The following is an 18039-nucleotide window of genomic DNA, read 5'->3' as shown; positions in this document are numbered from 1 at the left end:
TAACTTCATTTGTGTTCTGCGGAAGAAAGAAAGTCATACACATCTAGAATGGCATGAGAGTGAGAGAATGATTCATTTTGGGGTGAGCTATCCCTTTTAGTTCAAACAAAATTTTCTCACTTTTGTTATATTGAAAATGTATGCTGAAAAACAACAACAACAGGATATGTACAAAAGTAAAATTTATTAATTACAAACATTTTCCATAAAACTCATTTCAACAAGAAAACATTCACTCATACATTTTGTGCAACATTAACACATTATATGTGCAAACAAGACATTTGTAAAGTATAAAAACAACGTTCTGTCAGAATAACAGACAGCAAATAATTTAATCTTTAAATATGTGAATAGGATTCTAGTACAAAGAAAATTCAGACACATTTCATCTCAAAAGTCAAGTCATTGTAAAGTGCAAAAGATTTTAATTCCATCGGTAAACTCTGAATTTCAGAGGACGTATACTTATGAGGCACAAATCTCAGATAAGTACATCGGACAAAGGGGTTTCTGCTCTGCTTTACCCCCATTAGTTGGCAAGTAGCTAAAAGGATTTGCAATATGAAAAAGGTTTCTCTGTTCTCAATCTAGTGTAAAAAAGAGATAGACAGTTCCATAAATCCTTTTTAGAAATACATACAATATAATGTTGCAGAAGAGATTGATTATAGATCTATAAGCTGACAGTGGCTTTCTTAACACCAGTCAGACCCATGATATGGCAACTGGCACAGTGATATATTCCCATATGATATGACCATAATACTATCTTGTATGGCACCATATGCTCTTGAATGAGCTTAAAGAAGACTATGTTTAGACATCACTGGGGGTGTGTGTGTGTTTGTTGGGTGTGTTTGGAAGACAGCAGCAGCAGGCCTGTCGCAGCACTCTCTGTATGTGTGTGTTTCTGTAGGCATAGATCAGAGGGTTAAGCAGAGAGTTCCCTGTGACTGGAACCAGGGTGGCATATGTATACAGAGCTGGGGACGATCCATCACCCAGGAGCCCATACAAGGCAAAGGGTATCCAGCAGCTGGCAAATGTAGCAAGGATGAGGGCAAGAGTGTGTACACGACGATGCGTGTGTGTGCGTGCAGATGGGAGTGTGTGTCTCTGGAGGGAGATTTGGTGTGAGTGACGGAGTACAACTTGGCAGATATGGACATTCAGTTGCAGCATCAGAGCCAGGGTCAGCAGAAAGCCACCACACAGGGTCGCCAGGTGCACCCGGGTCAGAGGTCGAAGTACACTGCAAGATTCTCCATCATTCAAGCAGTTCCAGCCCAGGGCAGGTAGAGCACCTTGAAGTCCAGCAAGAGTCCAGCCAACAGCCAGTGCACAGCGTGTTTGGGTGTGTGTACGGCGGGAACCGTAAGTCAGTGCACGATGCAGAGAGAGAAAGCGGTCCAATGTAATACCCAACAGAGAGAACACAGACGCACTGAGCGCGCTCACCAACAGACCCACACTCCCCAACTCCAGAGCTTCTGAGTACACACAACAGCGAGACAAGAAGTGCAATAGGAGCCCTACTCCTGCTAGGAAGTCTGCCCAGGCCAAGCTTCCAATTAGCAAGAACATGGGTGCCCGTAGAGATGATGATGAGAAGATGGTGGCCACTATGATTGCATTTTCACAGCAAATCAGGGCACCTGATACACATAGGGCTACATCCCATGGAGTCATCGCTGTGGCATCAAGGGCTTTAGGGGTCACATGGGAAGGCGAGAGCTCCAGCAGTTGGTCCATCGCCAAGATGACTTCTAAGCCCAGCTCAGAGTTGTTCATGGAAAGAAACTACTATGGAAAGAAAAAAATGTTTTAGTCATGCAATCCACAGCAATGTGACAATCACATATTTTGTTCACTATTAGAGCTCATGCACTCCACACTATGGGCTGACCTGACAATAAAATGAAGTAACTTTCATTGGCAGTTCAACATATTTTTCAACCTGACCATCACAAGTACTTAAGGTGGAGATGCTGCAAATTCAGTTGCCAGTCACCTTGCATGCATATATTCCAAATATGCAATATAAATCCTTGCAATAACTCGTTCCTACACCTTAAAATGCGTAAATATCTAGCTATTTTTCTTTATTAACAAACAATGTGTTAATAACGGGTTCTAGCTAATTATAGGACTTTAACTCTTTCTTCGTCATCTCAACTAGCTGCACGCTTTTCACGCGCTTTACGTAAGTGCTCGAGCCTGCGACACACAATCGGAAAAATAATTTCTAAATATACAATTTGATGGGATATGCATAGAAGGAGAAAAAGCAAACTTACGGAAGCTCTAGTGAGTTGCAAAGGTAAAATTCTTCACGGTACAGTGTACCATCCAACTTAAGTTCCCTTGGAGTGCGCGCTGAAATCTGAGCTCGAGCTAACGTATAACGGAGGTGCGTGCAAGTCCAGTTCTTCTGAAAATGATATGCGTGCTCTTCTTGCAAAGCGAGATTCCTTCGGTATTCTATCTGTCGTCCTCGCGAGCGCTTCTGAATAACACTCAGCTGTGGTGGGCTGCGAGCTATACCCTCACTGATTCCCTTCTGACGTCAGTTACGATGATCAGAGGCGATTCTGCCTTGGTCACCAATCAGGAGACTCACAGGAACACAGTCCTCTGTCGTAATTTCATTCATAAAAATACCGCATTCTTTCACCCCGCCCACTGCGACGGCGGGAGAGAGGACAAAGTGTAATCCACTGGCCTTGTAAAATGGATCAAAAGAGACTATAGGCCTTGATAAACATGATGAAGTTTGGAAATCACAGCTATTAATGATATAGCTCATTAACCATAATCATGATGATACAAAAGCAGGCCTGCTTTCAGTATGCGCGTGCCCATGCGCGCGCTTGAGTGAGTGTGATTGATAGGGAACGCGGGAGTGAGTCACTGTCCATGGTTCTGAAAACCCGCGTGAACGACACTCCCGTCGTTGACTGTGACGTCAGTTCTGCCGCACTTACTGTGTCATCATTACTTTCACCTCTAACATAAAATCACATCTGTTACCTTGTTTAGGTGACACACACCTAATGTGCCATTCCCACGCAAAAACATATTAATAAATAAATAAATAATGCGTGCACGCAGGTCGGTCTAATTTGTCACTTGTTGATGATATACTATATAATTATTAGAAGGATTGGAGACTGCCAGGGGTGATAAAGATGACATAATTTCACTGCATATGATGGAGATTGTCGCGCGTTTCCCGGCAGATGAAGCGCGTGGGCGTCGCAGCGCTGGCGTGGCCCTGCATTTTAATGAAGCAGGTGGGCGTGAGGTCTACATAACAGAGGGGAACTCTCCGGCTCTCTATAAAAGGATATGCGTTTCCGGTGGTCACCAGGAAGGTCCTATGGCCAGGGCGAGTATTTTTAAGTGTTTGTGCAGTGTCGACTCATAAAGCTTATAACAACTGTTTTGCAGAGGTCTCTTTGTAAAAGCTTTATATAAATAAAAGAATACTTGATCTGAATCATTTCACGTGCCTCCCCCTATCAAATATAGAGTCTCATTTATGATACCTTAGGTTCGGGAGACTTTGGCGCAGTGAGAGAATCTGTCGAAAATTACTTGCAGAATTAAGAGTAGCCTACAGACACTAGGGGGGAGGTGGGATACTGCGGAATTTCTCCTTAGTTACCCAATATCATCAGCTCTACAGAGCGCATGCGCGGCTTTTTCTCTCTGCACCTTGTCCTCCTTGCACTCTCTGTTCATGTTGTTTGGCACTATTGATCTGTGCATGTTGTACGACGTTAAAAAACAGTTAAAGGCATGATAGTGTGGGTTAGGGGGATTGTAAGTGGGTTTTGATCGAATAGCAGGTAGCCTAAATGTAATTGCATGAACAAGTGCTGACCTGATTTCTGAAACTGAAATTGTGTGGGAATAATGGTTGTGTGACTACCATTCCTCCTACATAAGAATTCACTCTTGCACCTACACATAGACACATTCATTACATCACCTCTTCTTGTTATCTAGTTATTAGTAAATCAAATTTTATTTTTAATATTTCATAATATTGTGGGACTGTAATGATGCAAAGGTTTGGAGGGATCGAGAAATGGGAACTTCTTACATAATCATGCCCAGCACATTAAACAGAGATTTAATCCAAAACCTGTGCTGGGCCATCAGGAGAGAGAAACAATCAGAAATAAGTTAAAACAAAAATGGACAAGACATTAACAAGTTCATGCAGCCATACAGCAAAGGTATGATCGATGTTTATACTGTGACATCCAGATTTTAAGTTCAAATGTATGTGTACTTATGTATAAGTGAAATGTAGTTTCTTTATTAATATGAGATCATAAAAGCTGTATGCATAATAATTACAAAAGAAATAGCAAATTGCTGTTCAAAATATTTTCATGAAGTAAAGCATGTCACACAGCATCACAGTGTCAACTTTCCAAAAGTATGTGGTGTGGAATGATGTGTAACACATTTCTGCTGTCTAGATGTTAAAAGACAGAACATCTTCAGTAGTGTGAATATCAAGACATGGTAATTTTCCATTTGGTTGCCAGGTGACCTGTCTCATGTTACACACCTTCCAGTCTCACTGAATCAGAGTGCATGACATCAACCCCCCCACACACATACACAGACATGCTGATGTGGCTATCCTAATGAGGACTCTCCATAGACATAATGATTTTTATACTGTATGAATGATAGATCCTATCCCCTACCCCTAAACCTAACCCTCACAAAAAACTTTCAGCATTTTTATATTTTCAAAAAACATAGTTTAGTATGTTTTTAAGCTATTTAAATTATGGAGACAGTACAAATGTTCTCTGAAACCACATTTATAGCATAATTGTAATTACCAGTTTGTACCCTAAAATTATCCCCGTAAACCACGCAAACCAGCCCACACGCACACACACACACACACACACACACACACACACACACACACACACACACACACACACACACACACACACACACACACACACAAAACCACATACACCTCACAGTTCACAATGCCCTTCTGTCTGGAGGACACAGCTTAGACATTTAGGACTTGATGTTAGCTTGACAGGCACGTGTGTGCGTTTATGATTCCTGCTCTTTACATTTTTAGTTTTAGGCTTTTCTGAGGTAAGGCAAAGTCTATATTCCTATATATTCCTCTTTATATTCTTAAGTTATTGATTTGTGTGCCAAATTTTAAGTTCAGGTATGCAATGTCATCAGGTACTTGTATTTCACATTTAATGTGACATTCAACCTGTTGGCATCTGGTTCTTGTGTCAGCTGTTAGTTGCTTTATAGGGGTCAGTGCTTCTAAGAACAGGTCTTCTGCTAGACTGTTTGAAATCTGTATACAACAGAGCACAATTCATTATAGTTGAAGTTAGAAAGTCACTTTATTGATAGAGATAGATAAGACATTGAAAATTCTAAATTCACAATTCGATCTTGTGCTCACAGTATGTTTGTTTGTAGGTGGAGTTATTGTCAAATTGTTTTTAAGATGAGGTGTGTACGGGCTGCGCTTTGTGGGATTGTGCTGCTAATGCATGTTATGATAACCAATTCACAAGCCTCAGGTAAGTGTCAATACAAAAATAAGTTTGTGTATGTGTGCTGAAGAATCATGACCTTAAAATTATTATGTTTGGTTTGCATTTAGCTCTTTTCTCTTTATTTCCATTGAGCTTTCTTTCAACCCCTGCAAAAGTCTTTCAACCATGGCATCTGATTATATCAGCTATAAACTTTTCTGTGCTTAAAATTGTAGCTCTTTAAACCTAATCTCAGTATAAAATCTTATCTGTGGAATACAATTTTAGAGTCACTGCCAAAATGAAGAAACCAAAGAAAATAGCGTTTAAGCTATAGGAACAAGTCCTTTGTTTGATCCAAAGTCCAATTTGTAAAGTCTGTTTGATTCTTTTGCCTTTGATGCTTTGTGCTGCTTACTGACACTTAAATATATTAACAGATGCTTCTGTCAATTAATTGTGTAATTGATAACATTTGTCCTCGTTTTTTATTTCAGTGTGATTCAAAAGTGTTGTTTTGTGAGTTATGTTGTGTGAGTTATGTGAGGTGCTAAAAATATAGGCTTCGCTTCTTGTATGTATTTGGTGTATTGACAGACGATTCACCCAGTGGAGACTGTTCTCAGTTTGCTTCATGTGATAGCTGCATCAGTGGAGACCCAAACCTCAATCTCACACGATGTGTCTGGCAAAGTTGTAATAATGGTAAAAGAACACATGTATCATATGAGATTAAATTCATTCTCCTGTGCAATGTCGCTGTTGTTTATTCACACACACACACACACAGAGGATCCCACTGATGGACATGTGATCCTGACCATGGAGAGCGATCTCAGGCACAACCTAGTGAATTATTCAAACATAGGCCCACGCATAGTTACGGCTGCCGTCTACACAGACATCAGTCTTAGTAAATAATTCAACATGATTATCTACCCTCCTGGAAATATATGTGTGAGAGAGAGAGAGAGAGAGAGAGAGAGAGAGAGAGAGAGAGAGAGAGAGAGAGAGAGAGAGAGATGTTCAGCAAGAAGTTACATCTTTTAGTCTGTTCATACTCTGTTGCCAAGGCAACCAACTCCGCAACAGTCTCTCTCTCTCTCTCTCTCTCTCTCTCTCTCTCTCTCAAAACTCATTCATTTAAGACAAAACTAGGCTTGTATGCACAGAATCTGTGCCCCCCCACCCAGTTTTACACACATTCATGCATGTACTGTATGCACACACACAGGATTACACATGCACCTGCCTGTGACTGAATTTTAGTCTCTGTTTGAATTCCAGGGAATGACACAGGATGCATGTCTGACACTGAAGACTTTGGGGACTGTTCTGCCTTCAATGAGACTGGGATGTGCCAAAGTGAGCAAAATACTGATAAAAACATAATTAGACAACACTATCTCTCTAGCAAATGTGTATTTCCATATTTAGAGTGTGGTCGTTTATATGGAATTTGTTTGTTTATTGCAAAGGTGAGGGTTTTATTTTCACTGTTTCAGTTCGTCTATACAGATTTAGATTTAAAACTGAATATATTAGTGCATTTTAAAATGGTCTTTTCCAGGCCAGGAAAAGTCATGGAAATTACACTATTTTAAAAGCGGTTATAAATAAACTGTTAAATTAAATGTACACAGAAGTGAGCAAGGGACAAATCTGTGATTGTTTAAAATGTTTAGCCACTGCAAAATCACACATAATTGAAAATGAAATAGAACACTTAAACACTTTTAACGATTCTTTAATTGTCAGAGCTGTAATTGTAATCTCGATTAAAATAATTGTGCAGCCCTTTTATCCCGTAATCATGAACAACTGGAAAGGTTGTGGAAAAGGCATGCAAATTCATTGGTCAAAATGTGTGGGAACTCAGAACCTTATTATTTTTCCTTACATCTCTTTTTCATTCTCTTTCATTACACACACACACACACACAGATAACACAACCCCTGAGTTCTCTCAAGCATCATTTGACCTGTCCAGTTTCATTGGGGGAATCATCTTAGTGCTAGTATTGCAAGCTGGGGGATTTTTTGCCATGCGCTTCCTCAAAACCAAAGACAGCTCCTATGAAACTATGTGAGTATTACTTAAGAGTGCATTTATCAAGCTGGTCCGAAATTTTCAATATTTAATGCAGTGCACTGGAACTAGTCCTGTACATTCAGAGGGATCAACTGTATGGGGGAGTGTGTCCATTTCTGACAACATGGACACATTCTAAGAACTATTTTATCTTTTCTCTCTCAGTGACCAACCTCAGTGAGAACAGGGGTCGTGAATGAGACAGAAAAACACAGAACAAAAGAAAGAGAAATGGATATTCAGAAGGATGGATGCAGCATTGATGAGCTAAAGACACTTTTAATTTTTTCGCTGGCCCTAAAATTGCATTAGCTTTTAAATGTGTTGGTAAAGCATCATTGAAATTCATCCCCTCCGGTTCTTGAATGACACTATTGTGTGTGTGTGTGTGTGTGTGTGTACATGAGAAAAAAATGTGACAAGAGAATGATATAGGCATTTCATATTACATATGTCCACATTTAAATGTATGTTTCTTATTTTCTTTTGCGTTGTGTTTCCTTTTAGATGATTTATCTCAGTTTTAGAATTTTTGGTTTGTTTCAGCTTTTGTTTATTAGTTTGATAAGACCAACTGTTTAATATTCTTTTTAATATTTTGAATAGGTGCATGCCCTTTTAATTAAGTTTTATTAAACTGTATGTTACGTTTTCTTGGTAGTCACCTGCATTCATTTAGCATTGAGTTTGTTGTTTATTTTTGTTTATGAAGCAATAAAGGGATAAGAATCTCTGTGACACACTTCCTTCTGGGACAAATGCACCATTACGTCTGTAGGTGTCAGTAGAATGACATTTTTATAGGAATAGTTGAACCCCAAAATGAAATAAGTCATCATTTACTCACCCTCGTTTTGTTTCAGACTCATGTGACTTTTTCCTTCAACATTCTCATACATGCCTAATTTTACCAATTCATGTCAGTCATTTGAGAGCATACTCCAACTTAAGGGGTGCGGTGTCTTTTTATTCGTAATAGGCCTTTTTGACACTCCGCGTTTCTCGCTTTCGGAGGTGCCCCTCGCAGAGTAAACTTACTTCCGGTAACAACAAAAGACCGTGATCTGCTGAAAGCAAATACTTTATACAACTCACCTGTAGTTAGTCCGTCTTTCCTCTGGGAAGTTACTACAACATTATGAATGTGAAAATGTATTTTTCTGTTGTTGTTTTTTTTCTTCATGTATAACTTGCATGAATGAATGAGTGGACACCTCCTATGTTTTAGCGTAGTGGGTGGAGTTTTCAGACGGTCCCTTACGTTCGCAGGCAATCGAAGCGCACCGGAGCATATTCAGGCATAATTTTGCAGCCAAGTGTTGACTTCTCTGAGTCCAATTTGTTATGGCCATATAGTATAGTTAAACACCCTTTACACCATGCCGAAAGAAATACCGAACTTAAAGCTAACTTTACCTCGCTGTCCCAATCAACTTTCAGACCAACATTTGGGCAATTTTACCACACAGAAAATACTTTAAATTTATACTGTTTTTATTTTCATTTTAACAACAATTACATGTATTTATTACTATAATTTAATTTAATATATTTATGAATGCGTAAATTATTGCCCTACCTCTTCTGAAACGGCTTTAAATGATGTTGTCACGTAGCACCTGTTACATTTCTCAGCGCTGTTGAGGATGCACCAATCACAGTTGTTTGAATGATTAAATCTACAGATACATTTTCTGTAGATTATGCGGGTGGACTTCCATTGGTATTTTATGTCCAATTCTTGATATTAGTCAATTTAAACAAGCATACTTTTCGTGTACAAAATGTTTCCTGTTTTGAGGGTTCTATTTAAGCGCCCTCTTGAGGAAGACGCATTAAAATGTTAACTATTGTGTCAGAGGTGCAGGATTTTAAGATGGTGGCGTTAACTCCCAATACATTTTTCATTTTGCGGATTGGAGAAGAGCATCGGGATTAGATAATAAGGTTTTGTCAGTACAATAACGCACAATAAGGCAATAAGCCTAAAGTCTGCTTTGTTCAGGAGACCTACTTTTTTCAGATAAAAATGTAAGTACATATAAATAATCAATATGATTATTATGTGGGAGTGAGGGGAGTTGGAAAGCAGAAAGTGGGGGGAAATGTCAGTGTTCCATTCTTCAATTTGTTTATTTTGTAATGTCATTTTACACATGTAAATAGTTAATTTAACCTTTGTTTAGATTTCCATTATAATACATTTTAAAGTCACTTTAAATCCCTTAGATATAATTTTCTCAAGGTAAATTTTCTTGAAAAAGGTAGTTTTCTCCAGGAGGTATCCCATCCAGGTACTGGCCAGGCACAACCCTGCTTAGTTTTAGCTGGCAATCATTTGAGAGCTGCAGGATGATATTTCTGTTGCAAGGTCCAGTAACCAATTACAATTACATGACTAAAATTTTAATCTGTAACATAATCTCTTGGATTACATGTTTTAGGTGTTACCTGGTTATTATGTAATCTATAAAAAGTAAATGATCTGTCCATCAATTCATTTTGGCACATTAACGTGAACTGTAGATATTTCTCCCTATGTTCATCTTACTCCCTAACCATAAAAGCTAGACAGAAACAGGGTGGCTAGATAGAATAGATAATAAATACTGTGATAAAGTTCTTTCTGCAATATAATAGGCTAGTCTACAACATTACAAGGTGTTTTTGTCTGTCTGAAAGTCTTCAACTGAAGCTTACCTGACAGTAAGACCTCATCAAACATGCAATTTAAAACATCATCTGCTCTATGATAGAAGTGCTTCGTACAAATTCATTCTAAAAAAGTGTGAACTAGAACAAATAAACCTAATTCACTATTTAGATTTACAATGATGTTTATTAATATATATATATGATATATGATATTATGAGTGCTAGGTCCCAAGAAATTGTGAAGAAACAGCCCAACAAGACATTTAGACAGACAGAAAAGCATCATATGTTTCTCTGCAAAGTGGTGCAAACACAGGATATGTGGTTAAAGTGTGATCTTCAACATCTGCTTAACTTTTAATAACCTCTGCTGAAACTAACATGCATAAAAGTGTGCATTCACAGTATGACTGTGAGATCACTGCTTTTAGAGGTGCATGACTTTGATTATCAATTTTAATATTTCACATTAAGCTAGTCTGTTTTTACCAAGTCTGGCTATGGTGGAATGCCATGTATGAGTAACCAGCATTTTTCTTGTGTTTGTTGGAACTGCAATGCAAAGGCCACCAATTCCACCAATCAACACAGATTTGTCACCCAAAGAAAAAAGTATTCAATCAAATTCATGATTAATAGCACATTTGGGGTGGTCTGAAAACTATGTGAGTAAAAGTTAAGCGTTTTAGTAACTAGAACTTTGCTTATTCAATCCCCAGAAAAGTCAAGCTCAGACTGACTGGCCTGCAGCTAAAGAACTCATGGAGTTTGATGTGTTGTGAATAAAAATGATGTTGAAGTCTACACATTCTCTTGTCCTTACTATTGCTAGGGTAAGCATAAGACAACTGTTTCTTAAGATAGATCTTAAGGAAGTATTATATTCCTCTAAACAGTTTTTGGAAATGTTATGTCTTCCAATAGCAAAAGGGGTAAACATTTGCTAGTAGTGTGAAGACAATGTGCCCTCCACACTTCCAAAGGTAAGTTTAAGCAATACAGCAAACAGGTTGCTGACGAATTTCTTCCTGACAGGTTTCAAGCATCAATATTAGAAACTGTCCAAACATGGACTTTGTTGGACTGTGTTCTTGCAGGTAGAGACTTAACGTTGATCATGTTCGACATAGCACTTAATCCGAAAGCAAGTTTCATAGGTTGGTCATATGTTGTAAGGTTTCCTCTCATCTATACATCCCTGAAATACAGTCTGGGTGGCAGAAGACCCTCTTGGAGACCCTGTCATGCCTCTCATAGCCCTAACAATTCCTGCAAACACAACATTAGCCAGTAAAATCTGTACATACAGCACAACGTATCTTTTGCTTCAAGGTTGAATGTCATCAAGAACTTACTGGAATGCAAGCCTTAACCAGCTGCAAGGGACAGAATCAGAAAATGGAGATAGCACAATACTTTCCACAAACAGCAGAGCTAACTGTTTGCATGACTCATTGCCAACATTTAATGTGAAGCAACTAATGGCGCTGTGAAATAATAATTAAAAAAAGCAACAAATGCTAAGAATGCATTTGTGTGAATGGATACATTTTGGGGCATATTTACCTTTTAGGCATAGGAGACACAGAGACAGACACACACATGTATTCTGCTGTTTTTAAGAGCATGAGACTAAAAGTATCAGCACAATAATAAAAAAAAAGAACCAACTCAAACAAAAAACTCTCACTCTCTACAAAATATAATTCTTGATAATTTGATTATGATTTATTAATCAATAAATTACTCAATCCAAGTGCGTATCTGGAAGCTAGTCTATATGAATAAACAGTTAATAAATTCTTGACTTGGGCCAGACCATTAACTCATAGATATGTTACCTCTTGTTTTTTGTAAAAAGTCTGTCCAATATATATATACATATAATTATTTTTGCAAATAGAGTTCAATAGAAGAAGAGCCCTACATCTCAACATCATTGAGTCTGGGATTACATGAAAATGCCACAGTGATGATCCGTGCATTTTCCAGCACGATGGAGCACCATGTCACAAGGCGAGTGATAATGAAGTGGCTCAGAGATCATTACATTGAAATTTGGGATCCGTGGCCAGGCAACTCCCCGGATCTTAATCCCATAGAGAACCTGTGGTCAATCCTCAAAAGGTGAGTGGAAAAACAGAAGCCCACAAATTGTGGTCAACCCAGAGCACTAATATGGCAAGAATGGATCACCATCATCTGGATTTGGCCCAGAAGCTGATATCCAACATGCCAGAGTGAATTGCAGAGGATATGAAGAACAAGGGTCAACACTGTAAATATTGACATTTTTTGCTAAATGTATGTCACTGCCAATACTGTAGGCCAGGGCTGTAACACTAACTTTAACACTAATGTCAAACGTAACACTAACTTTACCACAGTTGGATTTATAGCTTGTCTTTTCTATATTAATCAAGTATGAGAAAGAAGCCTGTAAACGATCTCTCTCTCCCGCACCACCATCCGCAATCGGCCTTTATCCCCCTTGGAGGCTTAATTAGCCTGATAAGGGACTGGGTGTGTATAATCACGACTCGGCCCCGCCCTCCGCCCTGTCACACCTATATTACGGGGATTAGTGTGACTTGGTTAAAGTTTTGAGTCATGTAACAGTTTGCACAATTATTGTCCTTAGACACTAAAGTTTCCCTAACTCGCCTCAAGTCAGTTATGGATTTAGCTCAGCTTGGAAGTTTACACCAGCTATTAGCCTGCTATTTTTTCTTGCTCGCCCTCTAGTTGTTTCTTCAGATTTTTTATTCTCTTTCAGCATCCAAGTGATGATTTCTGCCAGCAGCTAACCAGGTTTGCAACTTCATAGCACACTCACCTCTGCAATAAAATTATGTGATTTTGTCCTACTTGTTCATTTGAAAAAACCTGTATGTCAGGGGAATTGGCATTTTTTTTTTTATGTCAATATATTGATTGTGTTCCAGGTTGCAAGAGCCAGCTTTATAATGCCATATGTTCATATCTGCGCAATCAAAGCAGAGCACAGCCCATCATTGGTAAGACTGTGACATCTATCATTATTTAGTCACTGGAATAAAGACATCACATAACATCTCCTATATGTCTGACCATTTCAGGTCTTAATTCTGTAACTGAGATGTGGACTCACAATCAGCTGAAGTGTACTTTTGTGATGTGTGCTTTCTGAGAATAAGCAAGGCAGACATCAGACACCAAATCATGGGCAGCCTTCACAGATATAATTACATTGTAAGTTATTGTTTTTGAGATTGCTTTAAAGATCTTCAATTTAATAAATAGTTCATCCCAAAATGAACATTTTCTCATCATTTACTCACCCTCATGCCATCCCAGATGTGTATAACTTTCTTTATTCTGCAGAATATTTAAGATTTTTAGAAGAATATCTCAGCTCTGTAATCCATACAATGCATATGAATGGTTGCCAGAATTTTGAATCTCTAAAAAGCACATATAGTTAGCATTAAAGTTTAAATAAAAATCACTGTACTAATTACTTATTGTTTCACTATGCATCTTGCCATTGCAGTCTCCTTGGTGATCACGATTTCAAGCTTGATTAAACTTGCTAGCACTTTACAGATGCGCAGAGCGCTTTATGGCACTAGGATGTGTAATCAAGCTTGAAATCATGATCATCAAGGAGACTCCTGATGTTATGATGTGAAGTTCTCTTTTGATCTGCTCTATCCCAAAACTGATTAGATAGATTCAAAAGACATTAATTAAACCACTGGAGTACCATGGTGCCTTTATGTGCTTTTTTGGGCTTTATAGTTTTGGTCACCATTCACTTGCATTGTATTGAACTACAGAGCTGAGATATTATGCTAAAAAAAATATTTGTGTTCAGCCGAAGTAAAAAAGAAAAGTCTTACACATCTGGGATGGCATGAGGGAGAGTAAAAGATGAGAGAATTTACATTTTTGTGTGAACTGTCCCATTAATCAGTGAGAAGATATCTGCATGTTAACATTACCTAAACCAGTGTTTCAACCCTGTTCTTGGCATACTCCAGCGCTGCACATTTTTTATGTCTCCCTTATCTAACACATCTGTTTTAGCTCATTAGTAGATGCTCCATGAACTTAACTGTATATGTCAGATACGGGAGACAAAAAAAAATGTGCAGTGATGGGTCCTTCAGGAACAGGTCTGGGAAATACTGCTTTATATATGTGCTGGGAAATTATTTACCTCTCTGTTGTTGCATCCATTAAACCTCTAAGAATTCTAAGAAAAGTCTTTGTTCATTTTGATAACAGAAATCTCATCACGCTCATGGGTGGAGATCCTATACTGATCTTTCTGTTTTGGCTCACCCTCTCATGGATATTGCAAAAACTGTAGAAAAGAAGGAGGGAACAGGTGATGTACAGGGAAAAAGAAAAAAAAAGAAAAAATTTACTATAAATGTTTCATAATTCTCCGCTCTAATCTTGTGTTTTCTATAAGGTTCAGTGTGTGGATGAAGTCATCTACAGGGAAATTATATCATGTCTTGACCCTGCTGGTCTGTCTTATATTTCTAATTGTTTAGCTTCAACATTCCTTCATTCCACACTTGTGGGTAATAGCGCCAAATAAATCACTGAAGTTATATTAAACTTTTGTAAATAAAGTTAATTGAAATAGGGGCAGAGTCACATCAGAAGCACATCTAATTTTGTTTATGTTGCTAACGCCTTTTGAAACAGCAGTTTGGGGCTGTTTAGTGAAGTTATTTAGAGCATTGCAATGAATTTCACATCTCTGCTTTTGTTATTTTTAAATTGAACTGTGTTTTAACATAAATAATGTCACTTTATGTAAAATGCTGGATGAAATTAAGCAGTGTATGGAAATATGGCTGTTTAATGACATTGTGAAAAATAGCTCTTAACATATCTTACGTTAACCCTCATCATGATATTTTTCCTCCAATATCTTAGCTTTTGCTAAACTGAGGATTAAAATGAATCAACAAAACCCCAATGTGCTTCACTTATTCACTTATTTCACCTAGTCACTTATTTATAACAACCCAGTTGAAGGTATGTACACTACCATGTGTTAAATATGACTTTATTTATTCCATTTATATTAAATTTGGTAAAAGATTTTAAAATTTATTTCATGTTTTTTTTTATTTTATCTGTGTTTTTCTGTGAAAGGTAATACAACTAATGTACAAGTGCTGCAAGAGTGTGAAAACAGAGACTCCCAACATGGCAGTGTTTTACCCCAACACAGTGTGTATCTACAACTCCACTTAGTTCAAAGTGTTCAAGTGTAATAGAGTCCCTGTATAAACACCAATCTGGTGTTGAATCCAACACCAGCCCCATCACCCCCAAGAAGAACCCCAAGTCCTGTCACACCATTATCCATTTCCCAAGAGAGATCTTCTTCCCAGAATCTAGTGGATTCTAATGTTTCGGATAGAATACTTAATCTAGAAAGTTCCCTGCCTCCAGCCTTAATTCAACACTCAAATCAGAATCAGCCTGTAATTCAAGACAGCAACCAGAGTCCAAGATTTATGATGCCATCTGAAACTAGGAGTCCACACATAGAAACAGGACCCTCATCAGAATTCCTTGCCAGAATGATACTGTGCATTTTAGTGAAGAAGATGGAAATGGTGTTATCCACTTAGTTAGAGTTGAATCACATTCATTACGCCCAGCCACAATAAATGTTCCATACAGAGCCCAGCTTCAAACATCACCTCTTCGTGTGAGCCACATGCTGCCAGAGATAACCCTAAGTCTGACCAGCAAGCAAGACATTTTCAGAAATGTGAGTTTAACTGACAGTCCTGAGCCTACCAGTGCCTATGAGTGCCTATGAGTTGACCAGAGAACCCATCATAAAGCAAAGGCTAACAGGGACATTGAAACCAGCTTTCACACTTGAATCAAACCGATTCCTTGAGCCAGACTTTCAGGAACCAATCAGCACTGACTGGGAAGCACATGGTAGTGTACATTTTTTCATGACAGTGTAAATGTAGAGTTCTCTTGAAAGAATATTGAAGAGATTATAGAGACATGTTCCTTATGAGCATATAATTTACTGCATAAAAAATTATACTGGTGTTTTCATTTTCATTTACAGTGGAGGCTCAATCACAGACCCTTGCAGAAGAAAACATCACTCTCTCCTCTCAAAACTCACCTCCCCAGTCCCCATCTACTCAGACTCAAAACCCTCCTGCTAATTCAGTCCACCAAAGACTCTCCAGAAAGCTACACTGGAAGAAAGCCACTTATCGGTGAGTATATCCACATGCTATATGATCTCAATACAGTCCAGTTGAAGTTAACTATAAACTGTGTGAATTAGCATGGTTAAAGTTGATGTGTGTAATCCCTTCAATGTTAAAATACCTTCTTATATTCCAGCTTAATATGCAGAGACAACTAAAAGTAAACCATTTATAGGTTGATTTTCCCAAAAGGTCTAAACTCTGTGCCTCTGTGGTGCTTTTAAACATTTATCTGATTAAGCAACCCATCAAGCCTGTCACAACAACATTGGCTAAACCAATGATGTGAGTTTGAGGCAGGACTATTTGTTAAATTGACCAATGGCAGACGCAGGGTGTATTCTAAAGTCTATTTGAAAAGAAAGTTTATTTTTGCGATTCCATTCAGTGACGCTAGTGTCCCACTTCAACTTTAACTTGGCACAATAAACACGTTATAGAACATTTCAAAGATGATGCACTTATTCAGATTCACTGCGCATAACTTTGTGTGAGCCTGTTTGTCTACAGGTCTACAGGCTGTTATTAAGTGCCTAAGTGTGGATAGCGATCCTCCTCCATGCTATAACCTGTGTCAGCTGTGTTCAGTGAAGGTGAAGGCAAAGAAAATTATCAGTCACCTGACTGGCTGTCTACACCAGCGTAACTACCTAGTGAGTGTGAATATAAAAGATTATAATCCCTCTCTTATAATTGTTTTAACTTGTTGTATGCCACAATTCATGTATCATGATATGCACAAATATACATTTCCAGTCACTTAAAGGGCAATAAGTGATTTACAATGCATAAAATGTTTTACAGTGCAAAAACAATTTACCATCTACATGACAAATATCACTAAAATAGACATACTGAGAAACAAAACCAATCAAACATGTCACTTAGACAGCCCTGAACTGCCAACCACACATAATTAACCACATGCCTGCCCCGGTCTGCAAGCCAGAGCCCACGCCAGCCACGGTCAGCGAGCCTGAGCCCTTGCCAGCCACGGCCAGCGAGTCTGAATCCACGCCGACCAGGAACAGTGTACCAACGCATACCACGGTCAACCAGCCAGAACCTGTCACCTCAGAGGTCAGTGAGCCAGAACCTGTAGCCGCGACCGTCCCTGAGCCAGCGCCTGTAGCCGCGACCGTCCCTGAGCCAGCGCCTGTAGCCGTGACCGTCCCTGAGCCAGCGCCTGTAGCCGCGACCGTCCCTGAGCCAGCGCCTGTAGCCGCCATGACCGTCCAAGAGCCAGCGCCAGCAGCCATGACCGTCCAAGAGCCAGCGCCAGCAGCCATGACCGTCCAAGGGCCAACGCCTCCCGAGCTTTCCAGGGCTCCGCCCCCTGAGCTTTCCAGGGCTCCGCCCCCCGAGCCTTCCAGGGCTCCGCCCCCCGAGCCTCCTACAGCTCCGCCTCTCGAGCCTTCCAGGGCTCCGCCTCTCAAATCTCTCTAGCCTCCTAGGGCTCCGCCCTCAAGCCTCTCGAGCCTTC

At 39.1% G+C, this 18039-nt stretch overlaps 2 protein-coding genes across 3 annotated transcripts; one reads left to right on the top strand and one right to left on the bottom strand.

Annotated features, from left to right (window-relative positions):
• Nucleotides 1-445: 445 nt before the first annotated feature.
• LOC127650975 (G-protein coupled receptor 12-like) lies at nt 446-2494 on the bottom strand. Of its 2 annotated transcripts, none has more exons than XM_052136658.1 (2): nt 2301-2494; nt 446-1806 (listed from the first exon to the last, which is right to left on the bottom strand). In XM_052136658.1, exon 2 carries the CDS (start codon nt 1792-1794, stop codon nt 820-822), a length of 975 nt encoding a protein of 324 aa, XP_051992618.1. In that variant the 5' UTR covers nt 1795-1806; nt 2301-2494; the 3' UTR covers nt 446-819. The 2 variants fall into 2 exon arrangements, with proteins under 2 accessions (XP_051992618.1, XP_051992619.1); XM_052136659.1 differs by having other exon boundaries at nt 446-1803.
• A 3030-nt stretch (nt 2495-5524) lies between these two features.
• Nucleotides 5525-7645, top strand: LOC127650976 (CD164 sialomucin-like 2 protein). Its single transcript, XM_052136660.1, has 4 exons — nt 5525-5606; nt 6153-6260; nt 6843-6946; nt 7496-7645. Exons 1-4 carry the CDS (start codon nt 5525-5527, stop codon nt 7643-7645), a joined length of 444 nt encoding a protein of 147 aa, XP_051992620.1.
• Nucleotides 7646-18039: the final 10394 nt, after the last annotated feature.

The sequence above is a fragment of the Xyrauchen texanus genome, chromosome 10 (assembly GCF_025860055.1).
Source record: "Xyrauchen texanus isolate HMW12.3.18 chromosome 10, RBS_HiC_50CHRs, whole genome shotgun sequence".
Classification (NCBI taxonomy): domain Eukaryota; kingdom Metazoa; phylum Chordata; class Actinopteri; order Cypriniformes; family Catostomidae; genus Xyrauchen; species Xyrauchen texanus.
This window is presented reverse-complemented; position numbering and strand designations above follow the sequence as displayed.

What these genes read in the sequence shown, in the direction of transcription:
- LOC127650975 (XM_052136658.1), bottom strand. Translation starts at nt 1,794, where the DNA reads ATGAACAACTCTGAGCTGGGCTTAGAAGTCATCTTGGCGATGGACCAA.
- LOC127650976 (XM_052136660.1), top strand. Translation starts at nt 5,525, where the DNA reads ATGAGGTGTGTACGGGCTGCGCTTTGTGGGATTGTGCTGCTAATGCAT. An exon ending in TTCACAAGCCTCAGGTAAGT is followed by an intron (nt 5,607 to 6,152) that starts GTCAATACAAAA and finishes GTGTATTGACAG; the next exon opens with ACGATTCACCCAGTGGAGAC. An exon ending in AAAATACTGATAAAAACATA is followed by an intron (nt 6,947 to 7,495) that starts ATTAGACAACAC and finishes ACACACACACAC; the next exon opens with ACAGATAACACAACCCCTGA.